This window comes from Epinephelus moara, chromosome 14 (genome assembly GCF_006386435.1).
Source record: "Epinephelus moara isolate mb chromosome 14, YSFRI_EMoa_1.0, whole genome shotgun sequence".
Taxonomy (NCBI): Eukaryota; Metazoa; Chordata; class Actinopteri; order Perciformes; family Serranidae; genus Epinephelus; species Epinephelus moara.
Genome location: NC_065519.1, coordinates 42,173,618 through 42,192,282, shown reverse-complemented (window position 1 = coordinate 42,192,282; position 18,665 = coordinate 42,173,618). Strand labels below are relative to the sequence as shown.

The window sequence follows — 18,665 nt, the reverse complement described above, 5'->3', positions numbered from 1 at the left end:
TAAGACGGATGTTACCATCTCCCCACATACACACAGTGCAACCACCTGTTTGTTATCAGCAGGGTCCCTGCACAAGCAAATTACAAGTTTATTTTTGGTGACATTTAGTAATACTTATCTCAGGGTATTATCTGACATATTTACATTTGCACTTCACATGTTGGCAGGTTGTCTTTTAGTAATTTTGACCGTTATGTTGACGATCAAGAGTCTTTTTCCATTTATTGTTAAAACAGGTACAAACCAGCTCATCCCGTCGAGTCAGCTGGTTTAATGTGCCTTTTGATGACATGTATTCTCCCATTCCAGTGTTTAGCATGTTTGTAATACACATGTATCTCTCCAGCGAGAAAACGCTTGTATCAGAAGAAGAAGGTTTTTACAGTACAGTCTGTGGCTGTCCTGTAGAGTTGGAGCCTAAATATTGTATAGGCAGATGAGGACATGTCCTGTTCTCTCCTCCTTATGTGAACAGGTGAACAGTTATTTCCTTTATCACTGAATCTGTGGATTACTTTTTCCTATTAAACATTCACTTGTTAAACTAGTATCTTGGGGATTATTTGTTGAAAACTGTTGCTTTAGGAGTTGTATATATTATTGGTCTCATTTACATATTCAACTGCAATTCTGAGAAAGTTGGGATGTCGTCTAATTTGTAAATAAAAATAGAGTGCAATGATTTGCAAATCCTTTTTGACCTCTGTTCAATTGAATACAGTACAAAGACAAGATATTTAATGTTGAAACTGATAAACTTTATTGCTTCTTGTAAAACATGCTCATTCTAAATTTTGATGTAACATGTTCCAAAAAATGTTGGGACAGGCAAAAAGAGACTGGGAAAGTTGTGGAATGCTCAAAAAACACCTGTTTAGAGCATTTTGCAGGTAAACAGGTCAACTGGTATCAGATAAAAGAATCATGATTGGGTATGAAAGGAGCATCCATGAAAGGCTCAGATGTTCACAAGCACAGATGGCACGAGGTTCACCAATCTGTGAAAAATGATTTGGGCAAAAACAGTCCAACGCTGTTAAAAAAGTCCCGTAGAGCAAGCACACTAGAGACTGACAGTGGCTGAGTGGCTAATTTCCAGTTTCTGTTAACTTGAATGGGAATAAAATGATTGAATTGTGCAGCTCTTCTCCACTTTTAAGGGTTACCACTCTGATCAAATATCGATAGTGAAATGATGAAACGAGTCATTCTGTGAAGCAAAAAAATAAATAAATAAAAAATGATCCACTGATTTACAGATGTCTCTTTCACAATGTAATTCTATGGGAAAAAAAGTCTTTTTAAACCTCATGGCATCACGTGATGGACCCGTGTAGTATGTCCACTTTTGGCCACTATGCCAAATCAACTTCACCAATCCCTGTATTGTGGCTGGAGTGATCCCCTCACAAGATGGTCTCTAGCTTGTTTAAATGACAAATATCTAGTTAGTCTCGAGGATTCAACATAGGTTGGGCTGTATGAATAGATGTCAGTGATGACTCCATGTGTCCAGAGCTTAAGGCGACACCTTCACATGTAGACGCTCAAACTGTGCAGAAAAAGTCTGAAAAAAAAAGTTCATGAAGTTTTACTTGATTAAATAATGATTAAATAATTAGCTGAATATCAAAACAGTTGCTGATTAACTAACTCTTGATGGATTAATTGTTTCAGTGGGAAAACACTGACATTGATATTTACCTAAACATTTATTTTCCTCTAAATAAGGTAGCCTATCTAAAACAGTTATGTTTGGTGTGGTTTGATGATGATGATGATGATGATGATGAAACAGTCAGCACAATTAATTTTGCTAAATGAGGGGACGATGATGAAAGTTTTAGAGCGATGTCTGTAAAATGTGTAAATATACAAAATAAAAACAGAAAAAAAACCCTGTTAAAATACACGCATTAGTCCTGCATCCTCCTACCCTGTTGATCACTGGTGGTGTGTGTGTGTGTGTTTGTGTGTTTGTGTGTGTGTGGGAGAGAGAGAGAGAGAGAGAGAGAGAGAGAGAGAGAGAGAGAGAGAGAGGTGGGCGGGCCCTGGATCAACTCCATCCCACCTCGGAAATACCAACCAGGTGCTGCAGCTCCTTCCTGCCCTGTTCTCCACTCGTATCCACGGGCTTTTCCCATGAAGCTTCATCGCTTCCACTGCTGCGATGTGACGGGAAGAAACACGCAGTAACCACCAGCGATGTCCATCCAGTGAGTGAAACCCTCCCGTCGGTACCCTCAGCCCGTGTACCCGGCTTGCATGGCTCTGTGTCGGCCGGCCGGACAATAGCCAGCCCGCCTGCCCGCTGCAGCAGGAGCAGCAGCAGCAGCAGCTTCTTCTCCTCCTCCTCCTCCTCCTCCTCCTTCTCCTCCAGCCGAGGGAGCTTTCTGAGTGTTCCTGCCCAGGATCCCTGCAGCACTCTCCGCCGCTCCAAATGGCTGGACACGAGTGGGAAGACTGGTTCGAGCGGGAGGAATTTATCGGACAGATCAGCGACATCCGAGTGCAGAACCTGCAAGGTAGGAGCATCCTGACTGATATTACTGCTGTTAGTAAGACCGCGATCTGCGGAGCGCGGTGAGTGGCCTCGCCACGCATGCACAACCTCACTGAGTAACGGTATGCTGCGAGACTCTCCGCACCGTTTGCCTGCGGCTTTGGGGGACTTCGGATAGCCCGCAGAGCCCCAAACTTTCTATGTGGAGCTCTGAAACAGGTCACAGTGTGTACGCAGGAGCCCATCTGTAACTGTAGTGGGTACATAGGACTAAACACACCACAGTGTAACTGCCTGCAGTGTTGTGTGAAGGCATTTCATTCATGAAGTGCACATGTAAACAGTGCTTGTGGTCCTTGCAAGGCACTGTGTCCCAGTGCTGTTTAACAAGAGCAGCCAAAGGTATTTTGGAGGCACAACTACAAACTGACAGAGTGTGAGAATGTGCAGAAGACATTAGTTTCAGAGCTGAAATGATTCTTTTTCATTGACTGGGTGACTGACAGAAAATAGCTCAGTGGTGAACAATTTATCATTTAAATATCACTGGATTTGGGAAAGTTGGTCTGACAGAGCAATTTGGACTGCTGTTCATCATACAGCTCTTTTGTTACGTCCTGTAGCAATCCAGGAATTCAGAATTAGATTCAGCTTTACTGGCCAAGTATGAGTGCTCGCTGTCAGTGCACAGAATAGACATACAGCTAAAAACAAGGACAACATAGCTGAACAAGGTAAACACAGTCACTTCACTACTCCCAACATTGTATAGATATAAATACATATAACATGTAGAAATACATGCACACATATGTATTAGGGTTGCAGCAGTATACCAGTTTTAAGGTATACTGTGATTTAAAAATTGACGGTTACCATACTGTGTACATTTGCTTATCTACAATTATTTATATCTATCTCTCTCTCTCTCTATATATATATATGTATATATATATGTATGTGTATATAGACACACACACACATATATATGTATGTATACGTGTGTATTTATATAAACACATCACAATGAATTTTGTAAACAGTCAGTAGTGCAAAGGTGCTGGACTAAATATAGAATGATGAATGTAACAGGTTGCGTATACTGTATACATGAAGTAGGTGGATATGACAGTATATACAGCATGCTTGGATTATGTTTGACAGATGTAGAGCCTACATGTTTGCAGTATGTGTTTATTATATACATATGTGTTACAGGGTTGTTGCACAGGGATTGTTCCTGACACTATGGACATTCAGAGAAACTATCATTATATGCAGTATGGAACTGGCATTGTGTGTGTGAATGTGGGATTTATGGGTTTATGTCTGTGAATGCAAATTTGTAATCAGCAGCACAATGAAAGTATCAATGTTGTTAGGATACATTACATCCATTTGGGAAACCATTTTGGTCAGAGTGACTTAAGGTGCCAGTATACTCCATCGATGAGCTAAGGGCCAGTGCCTTAATTTGCTTTGACCAAAATGGTTTGCCAAATGAATGTAATGTAATGACATTGTTACCTAGCTTGAGAAACCCCCCCACTCAACATCTTTCCAACATCTGAACTGAGTGTGTCATGTGTCTGACACTTTCAGTAACATCCATGCTCCCTGTTCTGCAGGGATGAATGCTAGTTGTACTCTATCTCTAAAGCTGTCTTTTCTTTTCACTTATTACACAAGTTTTTCCAGCACGTTTTGTGTGAATACATGAAAGTGCTACAAGTAATCGCACTATGAATGTCTTCCAAGGGAGATGATTATGGCGTCTCTTTCCCCTCTCTATGATGGCTGCTGTTTCACCCTGCTGCTGAAAATGGCTGTTGTGAAAAACTATAAACACTTGCTGTCTGACGTGGACAGGCAGTCTTATGTCCACACTAGAGCTAGATCGATAAATCTGTCAGCGTTAAACAGTTTGTCCACCACAGAGCACTGACAAGTTGATTTGTTAAAAATATGCCATCAGCTATTGTCATCAGATGTTTCAGACTCCCAAATCAATATCCAGCCCAGTCACCAGAGGCAAATGTTGGCATCGTACATTTCTGCAAACCTTGAATATGTTACATTTGCATGTTCCATACATATCATATCAATGTTTCAATGTGATGTAGTATATGAGCTGACTTTGTCATCTGGAGGTGGAGGGGATAGTGGATGGCGTAACACCTAGGCAAGACGCCTGCCAAGCTGCAGATCACTGTTCAACATCAACAAACAACAAAACCAGTTGTTTTTTGACAACGTTTCGCAGCATTCCTATCCATGTTTTTGGCACCAAACCTGGGTGTTTTTTTACTGAAACAACACAGTGTTTCTCACCTCACTTTTGAGCCATGGAATCCTGTGATTTTCACAGACACATTATGGCATTTCCTAGCAGCATTTTAGCCACCAGATGTGGGTATTTTAAGTCAAAACATGATCTTTCCTTACCATATTAAAGTAGTTTTTTGTAACCAAACCCTCACTACAGCGTTGTGTAGAAATTTAAAATTTCAATGTAACTGCTACAAAATAATGTTCATATACAAAGTGTCCATTGTTTGCAGCAACATATGTGTACATTTTTTCTGGTGATTGGATCTCAATATCCATATTGGCCACAAAAATCCAGTTTTGGTGGGTTATTGTTTGAACTAGTTTGTTTCCAACATACCCTAGGATGCTTTTAACATCCTTAGGAACTACAGCAAAGCTTGAGATTTACTGGTCCATCTACGTCCCAACCGCCACCTATGGTCATGAGCTATGGGTAATGACAGAAAGAATGAGATAGCGGATACAAGGGGCCGAAATATGTTTCCTCCAGAGGGTGGCTGGGCTCAGCCTTAGAGATGGGGGAAGGAGCTCAGATATCTAGAGGGAGCTAGGAGTAGAGCTGCTGCTCCTTTGCATGGAAAGTGGCCAGTTGAGGTGGTTCGGGCATCTGATCAGGATGCTTCCTGGATGCATCCTGTTAGAGGTGTTCCGGGCACGTCCAACTAGTAGGAGGCCCCGGGGCAGACCCAGAACACACTGGAGAGATTATATATCTTGTCTGACCTGGGAACACCTGGGGGTCTCCCAGGAGGACCTGGAAAGCGTTGCTGGGGAGAGGGATGTCTGGAATAGTTTGCTCAGCCTGCTGCCCAAGCGACCTGTCTTTGGATAAGCGGTGATTGATATCAGCCGATATTGGCCTTAAAATGAAGTGATAGAATTGGCCGATGTGCTTTTTCTTATTTTGCACAATGAATGAATGTCACATACATTGAAAAGCGTTCTCGTTGCTGATGATATTAATTCCATACAGAAGAGACTTGATCATTAAAATTAGGTGGAAAAGAGTGGATATATTGATATTGGTAAGGGTTATCGGCCAAATGAGTTGTTATATATGGGCATATTGGATATCAGCAAAAAAAACAATATCGTGCATCCCTAGTGGATGAACTGTATGAGCATGTGAGCATAAATTGTGAGCTAACCAGCTGGTTGGTGATGATCAGTGTTGTGCCCCACCAACAACCCGCCCTGCCCTGTAGATGCATAATATTCAGGTCTATTTTCTGCTGCTGTGGGTGTAGGAATCGTTCTCTGTGCCTCTTCTCCAGTTGATTTATTCCTGGATGACTGTAGGAGCAAGTTAAAAGAAGCGCAAGCTGATGCCTGATTTTGATGGACTAACACCAGAACCTGATGTTTGCTGTTGAGCTGCTCGAAATGTCTGGAATGGTTCCACATTTCCTTTAGCCAGTTATTCACACAAGTAAGAGCCAAAAAACCCCGTCAAAATGAACCCAGAAAAGCAAGTTACATCACTTGTGCAGGGAGGTAGTTTTTTTTTATTTGAAGACACACATTCACTGTTAAATATTGTAAACTCAAGGTTTACTTAGTAGCTGTTATGTAAGCATTGAACTGAACTCACAGCCTTTTTTGTCTTCAGGAAATAGAACTTGTTTAGGTGGTATTATCACATGACCAATCTTCTATACTTAGGTCCCTTAATTTTTTGTTTTGTAACAGTTGGCTTACTTTTACTGTAAATGCACCATCTATAGATAAAGTCCAAGGACTGCCTTGTAAATATAACCCTTTTGGTGCAAAAGTATTGATGTACACATTTCAGACCACACTGGAACACTACCATAGAGGTCAACATTTGAACAATGAGCAACAAGTGTGAGATCTATGACTTGCTGTGCTGTTTGAACTGGAGTATACTGTAAGTTTGCCAAACAGGGCGTTACAGAGATTAGAGGAGCAGACTAACAACAGTTGCTCTTTAAAGTGGAAGTAATTGATTTAATGAGTGTGGTGAGAATGGGAGCTTTGTTCAGCTCTAACCTAGCTCACCCCAAAGCCTCTAACAGGCATCAACTAGAAATCTCCCAATCAGTCAGAGCATCACTTCATATTATATGTTGGCACTGAAGACCAGTAAGAATAGTGTAACAGCATGCTAAGGTGGAGCCTGATACTTGGTAATCATGATTACATGAGCATAGATAAGACATATCAACCTTACAGAGTTGATATGACACTTTGACAAACAGTGCCCTATCTCCATATGTAGCAGTCACAGAGCAACATCTGGAGTCATGTTTGTGTCCATCTCATGAATGTAAGTCCAATATTCACTCTTCTTTCAACTTTGTTTTGGGTCTCCACCAACTACTGAGAAAAATATCTGTCTTTAACTACCAAATGCTCCACTGTGTTCACCAGCTAGTCTCTAACTGTGTCCGTCTGCTGTTTGATGCTAGGCAGGTGGTGTAAGCTGAGTTTATCAGAGCTTTTTCACTAAAAACAGCTGCCTCCTGCTGCTGTAAACCAGGTTAATGAGCCCTGTGAGAATGAACCGAACACTGTATTTGGCAGGCATGAAAACCAAAATGGTTAACTAAAACAAGCTAAAAAGCTCAGACGAGCTGTGGGGAAACTGGAGTTGGGTGATATGTCTCTGTGGGCAACCCTTTCATGAGTCAAACTTTAAGTATTAAAGTCTCAGTGAAACAGAAGTTATAGCGTCTTTAGCCTCTATGCTGTGGTGTGTTTCCCAGTGAAATGGAATATTTAAGAGGTATACAGTTACAAGAGGGATTTAAATCAAATCATTCAAATTTGAGTGGGCCACTAAAAAGTGGACGGGTTTAAAATTTAGCAGAGTCTAATACTGATCAAAATTGAGAAAGAAAATGCCAGAGACTTGCTGACCTGCTACTTTTTTGTTCTCTTCTTCATTTGGAGCTGGTTGACTGTTAATGGTAGCGCTGCAGCTAGCAGGATATTACGTGGCACTGGAATCTGTAATGTTATTCTTGCATAAGAAATCTGTTAACTTCCAGCATCAGCCTCAAGATGTGTTTCTTTTCCTCTCTGACCTTCTACACTCCACTTTTTTGCTTTTTTTATTTAACCTTTATTATCCATTTCATCCGTAGTTTATATTCAAACTGGCACCACTGCACCTGACTCTATTGGGAGGCTACTGGCTATCGACAACGCATAATCCATAATCGGATGCTGTTCCAACATCAAGTGGGTAGCAGCCAGCAGGTGTTTTTTACCCCCCGACAGTATTATTTGAGACAGTTCTGGTGATGGCCCTGTGTGCAGCCATTGTGGCCAGAAATACAGAATACTGGAGAATGCTTAACATAGTGTCAGAGCAGCGCAAGAATGATAAAGTCAGAGAAGTAACTGTGTGTCATACAGCAATCTATATCTTAAGTCTGCCAATATAAAAATCAGCCTCCATGAGCTACAGGTCATACCAAACCAAGTAAGACAGTAAGCAGCCCCCCTGGGTGTCCTGAACTAAGCAAAGGAGCATTTTAATGCTTATGAACTCATTTGTATACTAAATAAATGTACTGTTTCTTCTTTCAGAAGTCACATAGTCTCACTTGACATATCCAATCCTTATAAGGAAGGTCAGTGTGATGCCTCTCAGTACCATGGCTGACTGTACATGTAGGTGATAAAAGTTCTCTCCCCCCTAACGGCTTTGAAACATGATAGAAGATGGATAAAGTGCTCTGCCCCCGTGTGCCATCAACAACACACAGAAGTGCATTACAGTGAACTACGGATCTTATTGCACCTGGTGAGCAACTGTTGCCCTGGAAACACACAACTGTGCAACACCACCTTGGCTTAGAGACAACACAACAGAGATAAAAATGTACCAGAATGTGCTACTAATAACAAATAATATTATTATATTTCCTATTGTGTGTTTGTGTAAGAACGCAGGAAGAATGTCAGGTTGGTTTATCTGTTCAGGTCCAGATTAGGTGGAACTGAGAGGGATTCCTAGGTTATAAAGTAATTTGTGCACGTACCCTTGCAATGATTCAACACTAAGTGGGTGTCCTGTTGTTCATCTATAGAACCTGTGTGTCTGTGCACCAGCACACAGTTGTACAGTTTGGGCAATGTGTGTCACTCTGCAGCCAGCAGGCTTGCAAATATCTTTTTGTAGGGTACAGGATTAGATTGGACAGAGGCAGTATGAGATGTGTTAAACTTACTACAGCAGGTCCACAGCCTGTGTTGTCTCTGTTGGACTCTGTGTGCTAATGAGTAAGTTGAGGATCTCACTACATATTCGCTGCATGGGCTTCAGCTCTGCACATTCCTTATTGGCACTAATTTTAGCTTTTCCTGTGAACTTGGACTTTTGCCAGCCTCTTGAAAAACTTGCATACGTTTGGTGCTTTTGTCCCTATTCTCTGCAACACTTGTGGACGAGCCCGAGCCATCTGATGAGTGGCTGTGATTCTCTGCATGAAAAGTGGAAGAGCGGCTAGCGCTTTAAAACAATGGCCTGGAGGCTGTTACATAACATGATGAGACGAGGAGAGAGGGAGAGCAGTTCCCTCTGCTTTACAGTGCTGGAGTCCCTGAGCTCAACATTCCCACATCACACTTCCCACACACACACACACACACACACACACACACTGCCTCCCACCTGACAAGCATCCAGGCTTCTCTCTCTGAGAACAGTTAACATTACTGTTGTGAGCTGGTACTGTGTTCTGCCAGTTTATATAGCAGTTATATCATTGTATAAAACTGGAGTCCAACTGATTGGCCGGAGAGTGTGCATTATTTTCAGATGACTGTAAGGCTCTGATGATGTCATCAGGGTCATCTTGGCTTGGGCTAAGAAACGTTAAAATTTAACAGAAAGCCTGTATTTGACATAGTGGCTGTGGAGTTTGAGGCGTTCGTCCATTGCAAGTCCAACAACTTTATGGAAATGCAACACCAACTCGCTTGTGTGCCGCTTTATACTCAGCCTTTATTAGGTATATGAGATACACCAGGAATAAGAGATCTAAAATAAATTAAGAATCCTCATAAAAGTACATTGAACAAAATTTTCAAACACAACACTTCTGTTTAACACAGGTTTAAGTTAAAGATTTAAGACTTTTTTATCCACTCAGTCAATATCTCTCATATGTTGGTTTCAAAACTGCTAAAATCAATGTTAGTGAGCACTTCTCTTTCCATAAGATAACGCATGCACCTGACAGGTGTGGCATATCAAGATGCTGATTAAACAGCAGCACCAACAGCGTTGGCCAAATGTAACCACGAGGGTTTGTTGTCGAAGGAAAAAACATTTTTCCGGGGGGCGTAGGCGTACTCCGGGGTTTTTTCGGACCTAATTGTAGTTTTGCACAGCGGCGACCGGATCTTTGCTCTCAAACCACAAAAAAATGTGATGGCAAACAGTCTCCTTCAGTACATTATTCTATGCTTTCTTTTGATTTTCGCATTGGCTAGTCATCCTGTTTAATCCCACAGGACCCGCAAATGGACCTGCGGGTCGGGCAGCAGTGATCGTCTGTTAAATCGGTCTGTAAATGATATTTTGACATTATTGGCTATTACTGTCATGGCATCCGAAGGTACTGATGCGTTGAGCAGGTGACAGTCCGCGGTCGTTTTCAAAACACACTTGTGTCACGCACTCCAAAAGAAACTTGTTGAAACTTTAAACAATAATTTATTGTAAAAAACGGGGGAAACAAACGTTGACAAAAACGGTTCCATAATTCATATTAAATTCAAAAGATAACAAAAAAACAGCTACAAGTTAGAGGGAATAGTGATAAAGTGGTAAAACTTGGCATTGATCCACAGCCTCAGACGGATGTGCTCAAGCGTGCCGTGCGCACAAGCTCAGTTGGTAGGCGATACTATATTTTCACATTTTTAACAATGCAATTTAAAAGTTTTGATTTTTATTGATAACCTACATTTACCAACAACAAAAAGACTACATTTAGCACCAAAATGTAAAAAAGTAAATAAAAAAACGAATATGGAATACCAAATTTTCATAAGGAATACCTACCCATAGAAACGAATATTCGAATATCCGAATATTTGGGTACAGCCCTAATCTTGATATGCCACACCTGTCAGGTGAATGGATTATCTTGGAAAAGGAGAAGTGCTCGCTAACATGTATTTTAACAAATTTGTGACCAAAATCTGACAGAATTATATCTGTTAAGTGCATTAAAACATTTGAGAGCTTTAGCTTAGACCTGTGGGAAATGGGAGAAAAAAACAAAAGTGTTGCATTTAAATTTTTGTTCAGTGCATATTTCACACAAGAGGAACTGACCAAAGCAGAACAGGACAAACATGAAAGCTTACAGGACTTGAATCTGTTCAGAGAGGCAGTGCCAGAATATGAGACAGAACTCTTTAATCTTTGGAAAATAGGGACAGGTGTTTGTTTCTGATAACAGCGTGGCTCGTGGTGTACTGTCCTGTACTTGACCCTTTGCTACAAATAGCTCCAGTGAACTTGGTGCACATCGTCTAAAGGGTGTATTCAGGGTGTTTTTCTTGTCACCATCTTTGCCTGCTTTCTTTTTCACTGACTATGTTCACATGCACACTGATGTTCTACTCTTATTCCAAACATGCTAATATTCTGAATTTGGTACAGGACATGCACAGAGCATATATTTAAACTAGGCCTTTTTCCAAATGAAGCATTTTTAGATTAAGACGTGGGATTATTCCAGTTTCAGGAGAATTCTTTGAACGTGTATACAACACATTTGGAATATGTGTCTCAACTGAGGTTTTTACTACAGTTTGTGACACATGGCCTCCTGCCTGTTTATGGTTGATTCTGTGCATTGCCATGGAGATGTTGAATACAAACCAACTAGCCAACAGTTTTTCAGGCTGGAGTAGAGATGCATGCCCAAAAGAAAACCCCACATTTCTGGTCAGAAGGAGAAACACACCTACTTTTAAACATTATGAAAGAGTTGGATATCAACAGGTTTTTGCATATGCACAAATATCACAACGCCGACCTTTTTCAAAGAGGTGGTTGAAGAAATGAAAGAGGACGGCTGTGTTTGCATGATTCAACAACTCCGCCACCAGTGGAAAACTTTGAAAAAAAAAAGAAAAAAAAAATCAGTTTCTACATCATTCGTGTGATTATGTGACTGTAATTTATGGGTGGATATGTATTTGTGTAATTGGAGATACTGAATCCAGAAATATGTGTACTGTGCCTTTGTTCAGATTTGACTGAACTATGACTCTGAGAAGCTTTACAATTTTGATGCACCTCTCAGTTCTAAACCTCTTTTCTAGGAAGAGTGCGTGTGTGTGTGTGTGTGTGTGTGTGTGCTCTGTGAGACTGTGTGAAGGTGTGTGCAGCCACCATCTGTCAGTGTGTACATGCCCAGTCCTGCGCAGTAAAGACTGTATCTGTGTCCTCTGTAAAGGATTCCCCTTAAACCAGCGTGCTGAACAGCAAACTGCTGCGTGTCAGAGAGAGTTCAGACAAGCCAAACACAGAGGCTTCTCCCACTGAGCTCTGTTGACTCTGCACTGTCTGAGCGAGACCGTCTGCAGACAGCAGTGACAGCACCGCCTCTGCTGCTCACATTGGGCTGAATGTAGCGTTCCTGAACGTGCGCCCAGTCCCCCTACATCCAGCAGGGTGGATGGCAGAGAGCCTCAGCCCTCAGCAACCGTGTTATGAGTTTTCTGGAGGTTAGTGGGGGTGGTGACAACAAAGGTCCCTTCTCTTTTTGACTTAACTCTTCTAGTTGTTCCTGTGATAAAGCTTTTATAAACTGTGTCAGGTGTCCACTTGATTTAAAGTAAATAACCAGTCTCTCCAGTGTTTCTCAGGCTTTTTTTGGGGATTGTTGCGGCCCAGCCTTTTCTAAATACTTGTGATGCATGTTGCAATGTTTTAGGGAAAATTGCCAAAAAAAAAAAAAAAGGTTATTTGTGTGTAATTTATTAAAAATCAAAGGCAACTTGTTCCAGTGAGAATAACACTGCACTGCTCTGAGTTTGTGATTTATTCTACACCAACGTTACCTGCTTCTTTAATCTAAGTCACCGTGATTCTTTATGCACGTACAATGGATGTGGATGCATCAGCTTCGGTCATGATGATTTGTCTTGCCTATTGTCCACACAATTCAGCCATTATCTGGTGGTGTTTTGTGGTAGAAGAGTGTTTGTGCTCCACTACAACGTTGCACGTGGTGCAAAACCGTTTACCCCCACTTTCATGCAGAACGTCAGGGCCCAGTTGTTCAGAAGTAATCCGATTGGATTGGATCAAATCATGAAAATAGGTTGTTCAAAAGAAAAAAGTATTCTGAAATTGGATTAGATCATGTAATCCAATCTTGGTTTTGATCTGGACCAAACCTTCAGTATGTGTTGGTCAAAACTTTTTAGTAGGATCAGGATACCTTTGATTCAAAACATCAGGATTATCCTGATCCCAGCAGAAGGGTGGAGTCATGGTGGATTAAGGGAGCACAATGTAATAAAACTTTTAAATTGGTTAAATATATGTAGATTTTATATTATATTTTGCACTTGATTTGTTTAACAGTTGCTTTAATAAAGCAGATTAAGTAGACATTAGGCTACTCATAAAACCTTTCAGTACAGTAAAGTTAAAAAGAAGAATATTGTCTCCATAAAATATTCACACAAATAACACACAAAATTTAAAGAAAATTAATTTAAAGTTATAATCTCAAAAATCACTTTTTCATTCTCTGCAGCAGCACCTATAGCGATAAGTGGTAATTGCAGCGTGTTTGTTGATAGGCTTCCTACATTGTGATGTGTAGTTACATGTAGAGCACTAGTTATCCAGATTTGGTACACAATAAAAGTTGATCCAAGGATGATCCAATCCAATGTTGTTTGAAAGAACAGTTAAAGAGTAAGATGGGTTTGCTGATCCTGGATGGCAAAACATGGGAATTGCCCTGCATGGTCTTGAGCTGTCATTTTTGTTGGAACGTGTGAGAAGTTTGTGTCAGATGTCTGCACCTGTACAATCAGAAACAAGGAGGTGAGTTTGGTGACGTTATGTGAGACTGCTATGAGTAATAAAACTCAAATGAAACTACGCTTACTGTACCGATGTGTGCAAAAGTTGTGGTGATTTTGCAAAATTGCAAGGTCCTGCAGGATTCTTAAGGGCTGGTTTAATTTGCGTTAGTTGTTGCAAACCCAACATCCTGGAGCGGCTTGAATAAGCTTTCTCTGCACAAACTCTCAGGCTGATAATTACTGAGTAACAGCAAAATTTGTGATGAGGCAGCACATGTTCCACAAACACCCTGACAGAAGACTGCGCTTAAAAGCCTGCATTGTGCTACAAATGAAATAGCATTATGCATGCTCTCAGATTGCTTTCAAATACAGTGCTGTAGAATGATGCTAGTGCACATAGTGCAACTCTAGTCCATGTTCACAAAATATCCTAATGATTAATGATGCTCCTAACTGGCCCAGGAAGGGGCTGTCAGTCCCAACTTGTGTCGGCCAAAAGCAAACAGCCTTGTTTCCTAAGTGTTTGCTTTAAGAGTGATTCAGTGTTTGGAAACACGCAACAATGATGAACATTTAAAAGCATATTTTTATGGCCTGTGAGTCGGTATCCAGTCAGCTCACCAACAAATGAAACATTCAAGTAACTGATTTGATTTGCATCAAACCAACAATGCTCTTCTGACCCCACTTTCTTCAGCAGTTCTGTAAATGTTAGGGATGCACTATAGTGGATATTTTGCTAATAGCTGATATGCCGATATATGGTATAACAACTTATTTGGCCGATAACCGATACAGGTATCGATATATCCACTTTTCCCCCCACCTAATTTTAGTGATCATCAGGTCTCTTCTGTAGCAGAATTAACATCATATTATGCATGCATACTCCACCAGCAAATAGAGACATGAAATAGCATGCTTTTCAGTGTATGTAATATTCATTCATTGTGCAAATTAAGAAAAAGCATGTTGGCCAAATCTGATCATTTCATTTCTGTTCATTTTAAAGCCAATATCTGCCTATACTGCTGATACATGCTGATATTATTGTGCATCCCTAGTAAATGTAGGCTACATTAAAATAATCGTCAATTGTAATAAATGCTCAAAGAAAGTTGATTTCATGGTTATTTATGGGTTTATGTAGAATTACTCCATCAAAGGATTAAGGTTTAGTCAAATCATAGGATCAGTATACAGACGATTAAACAGAAATCAGCTCAAATGTTTCTCTTTAAGTCCGTCTGACAGCAACTCAGAAGAAAAATGATAATGAAACTCGAAATACTCATCCGCTTTATTGTTTTTGCATCCAGGTCTTTTTCCACTTGAACAGTGTTTCCTGATAGAGCAACAGACTTAAAAGGTCCAGTGTGTCGGATTTAGGGGGATATATTTGCAGAAATGGAATATAATATTAATAATTATGTTTTCATTAGTTTATAATCACTTTAAACTAAGAGTCATTGTGCTTTGTTACCTTAAGCCTGGTATACACTGTGTGAGTTTGGGCTGTCCCAGACGAAGGATGACTGACTTGACGATATTTTTGGTCGTGGCTCTAAAATGGTCATGTTGTCATGGTCTTGCGATCAAAGACAGCCTAGGATAAAATTCTGACAGTGTCAGAAATTGGGGATGACCATCTCACAGTGTGACAGCTGTTGCAGCCTATGTCTACTAACCAACCAATAGAAATGCAGCATGAAATGATGCACTGGTGCTAAACACAAATAAACAGGTGGATAGCAGCTTAGCTTGGAGGTGAAATGCGCTAAAAGAAATGTGTAAGGTTCCAGCAAAGAGGAAAAACCTTGTGGAGTTGTGGCAGCAGAAGCCTTGCCTGTATGATGTGTCCTCCAGCTCTGACCATGATTGCATAAAGACGGACGAAGCATCTAAGCACTAAGGTAAGAAGATTGCTAAAATCTCATAGTCTGCAGGAGGCTTTAGAATGAGCTGTTTATACCTACATATGGAGCGGGTCCTCTTCCACAAAGTCCACTCTGTTGTTTCTGCAGTAATCCAGAATGGACAAAACAAACACTGGTTCTTGACAGAGCCATTTGCGTGTTTTCATCAGCCACCGTAGTTCTCTTACTCACTTGAGACATGGGAGAAGTTTCAGCTGGTTGCAATCTGCAACATCACTGCTAGATGCCACTACATCCTACAGACTCAACCTTTAAGCCCACCACCAGCAGAATTTCCTGCTAATGGTGCAAAATGAAGATACCATAGTAAAAAGAGACAGTGCCACCGCCAATTAAAAGAAATGTGCTCAGTGTCAGTTTTATTGTTAAAAGGTGTTATTTAGGGATCTGCTCCTACAGAGCTGTACAAACATGTTATCCCAACAGTGGAAGCCAAAGGATTTTATGCAAAGTACTGCAGCAGTCTGCACAGGCTCTCTTTTTTTAGTTCCAGGCTTTGCATGTAATATTCATTTGCTTAGACAAAGTAGCTGTAGCTCATCTCCGGCTGATGTTTGGTACAGAATGACTGAAGTCTGTGAGATGCTCCTTCAGCCTCTGTTTCTGATATTCACCAGAGTTATAAAAATACACCTGTCAGACATATTATTAAAACCACTGACGTGTAAGGTGAATAATATTGATCATCCTGCTACGATGCAATATTCAGCTGGGAAACCTTGGGTCCCTACATTGAAGTGGGTGCCACCTGACATGCTCCACCCACCCAAACATTGCTGTAGACCAAGCACACCCCCTCATGACAATGGCATGGCTACCGAGGAGTGACGTTTAGGGAGTGCACTTGATCTGCAATGATATTTGGGTGGGTGCTGCCTGTCAGGTGGCATCCACATGTTTTAGGATCCAGGGTTTCCAAGCAGAGCAGTGCATTGTAATGAGATGATCGTGATGGTCTAAATGTTGTAGCTGGTCACTGTTTATAATAATGGAGGACGGGTCTGCAAAAGCTGCTTTTATTGTTAGCCATGCTAGCAACATATGGTTCTGTCGATGGCAATGTCTGTCTGTCTGTCTGTCAGTCCACCACATTGGTCCAGAGTGGGATGTTTCAACAATTATTGGATGGATTGCCATTTAATGACTAATAATTACTTTGGTGATAACCTGACCTCTAGCTAAACTGTAAGTTAAAATTTGTGGTTTTGAGTGAAATATCTTATCTACTATTGGATGGCCATAACATTTGATACAGATATTCACTATCCCCTCAGGATAAATGATCACTTGTTGATCCATTAACTTTGGATCTAGTGCTATCATCAGGCCAACACTTCAGCCTGTCCAATACTTTGGTTTTTTGATACCTGCGAAGCTTAAGATATCAGCCTCAGCTGTACTTTGTGTTTAGTGCAAGTTGATTTTATGGAAGCCAATAGCTGCAGTATTAGCAAAGACATATTCAGCAATCTGCAACTCTGTTGTATATTTTATAAAACTTGAGACACTATATTCAGATTGTATAACATGCATTCTCTCACTGTGAGTGATGAAGTGAAACTAGACAGTCAGGTATAAAGTCTCACAGCGCACTCTGTGTAGGTGTGTTGAAGTGTGGGCTGACAGGCAGCGTGATGAACAAGCAGACGATGAATAAGCACCTGGTTTCTGTGGAGGAGGTGATGAAAGATCAGTGTCTCCCAACAATAAGGCACTGGAGGGAACTATGCTACAGAGATTATGTTGAGGGTATACTTATCATAAGGTATTTTCTTTGCTTCTGAAAAACATGTACTATAACAGATCTTGACTTCCTGGTTTGCTTTTTTTCCACAGTGATAGGATGATTGAATGTTTTATTTCAATATGCTCTGTTACACATTCCTGAACAGAATCTGTTATGAATTAGTTGAGAGGATTGTGTAGACAAAATGCAGACAGAGGCCAGCTCAGTACGCTACAGGTATACTGCCTCTGAAATAATGCAAAGCAAGGATCTGTTCATTTTTTTTAGAACTTTGACAAACATCTGCAAGCTCTTACCTGTGTGTGTCTCAGTTACACAGTGTGTGTATTTGTTACAGTGGGTCATTCAATTCAGAGGGCAGCAAAGTAGGACACTGTATATCAAATATACACATCCACTGAAATTATCTTTCAACATCACTGAGAGCTGAACAGGGCTGGAGAAGATCCAAATCAGTTGCTACAACTGACAGGATCATTTATTTATTTATATATTTTAATCCAACTGTTAGGTAGAGTAAATAGGGAGCAAACAGACAGATGATATGAGACAGACTGGAATAAGATCATTTTAACAACCTTAACGCAATGAAAATGGAACACTGGATGCAGTTGAAGGCTGTTATTACATTGAAGAATATCTACCTTGAAGCATTTCACACATAATGTGTACATTACAGATAGGGATGTCCCAATAGGGTGTCTTTGGCCCAAGTCCCAATCTGACTCCTTTAAGTTTGGGTGTCTGCCAATGCCAAGGATAATACCATACTCCTATTGATCATATCTGTCTGTATGTAGACTAGGGTTGGGTACCGTTCATAATTGAACCGATACGGTACCGGTACCGGTATCTGGAATACGGTACTGGTACCAAACGGTACCTTATTTCGGTACTTTTTAACCCTATGGGCCCTAGGCCTTTTTGGGGTATTTTTACTGCCTTTACTTTTAAGCTCATATCACAGTCATTATAAAGGCTACAAACACATGCTATATCTTGCTTTTTCCAGGACAATCTGGGCTAACCAGATTTGCCATCATTCCATGTCCTTCAATGTGCCTGTATTTTATATTAATTTTTATATCAATGAAAAAAACAAATCTGT

At 40.7% G+C, this 18,665-nt stretch overlaps 1 protein-coding gene across 1 annotated transcript in view; it reads left to right on the top strand.

Moving 5' to 3' along the window:
• The first annotated feature begins 2,088 nt into the window (after window positions 1–2,088).
• clmna (calmin a) overlaps window positions 2,089–18,665 on the top strand; it is a 72,781-nt gene continuing 56,204 nt past the window's right edge. Inside the window, exon 1 of the mRNA XM_050062210.1 lies at window positions 2,089–2,525. Within this exon, the coding sequence (XP_049918167.1) occupies window positions 2,441–2,525 (85 nt within the window). The 5' untranslated portion in view covers window positions 2,089–2,440. The remainder of the gene's footprint in view (window positions 2,526–18,665) is intronic.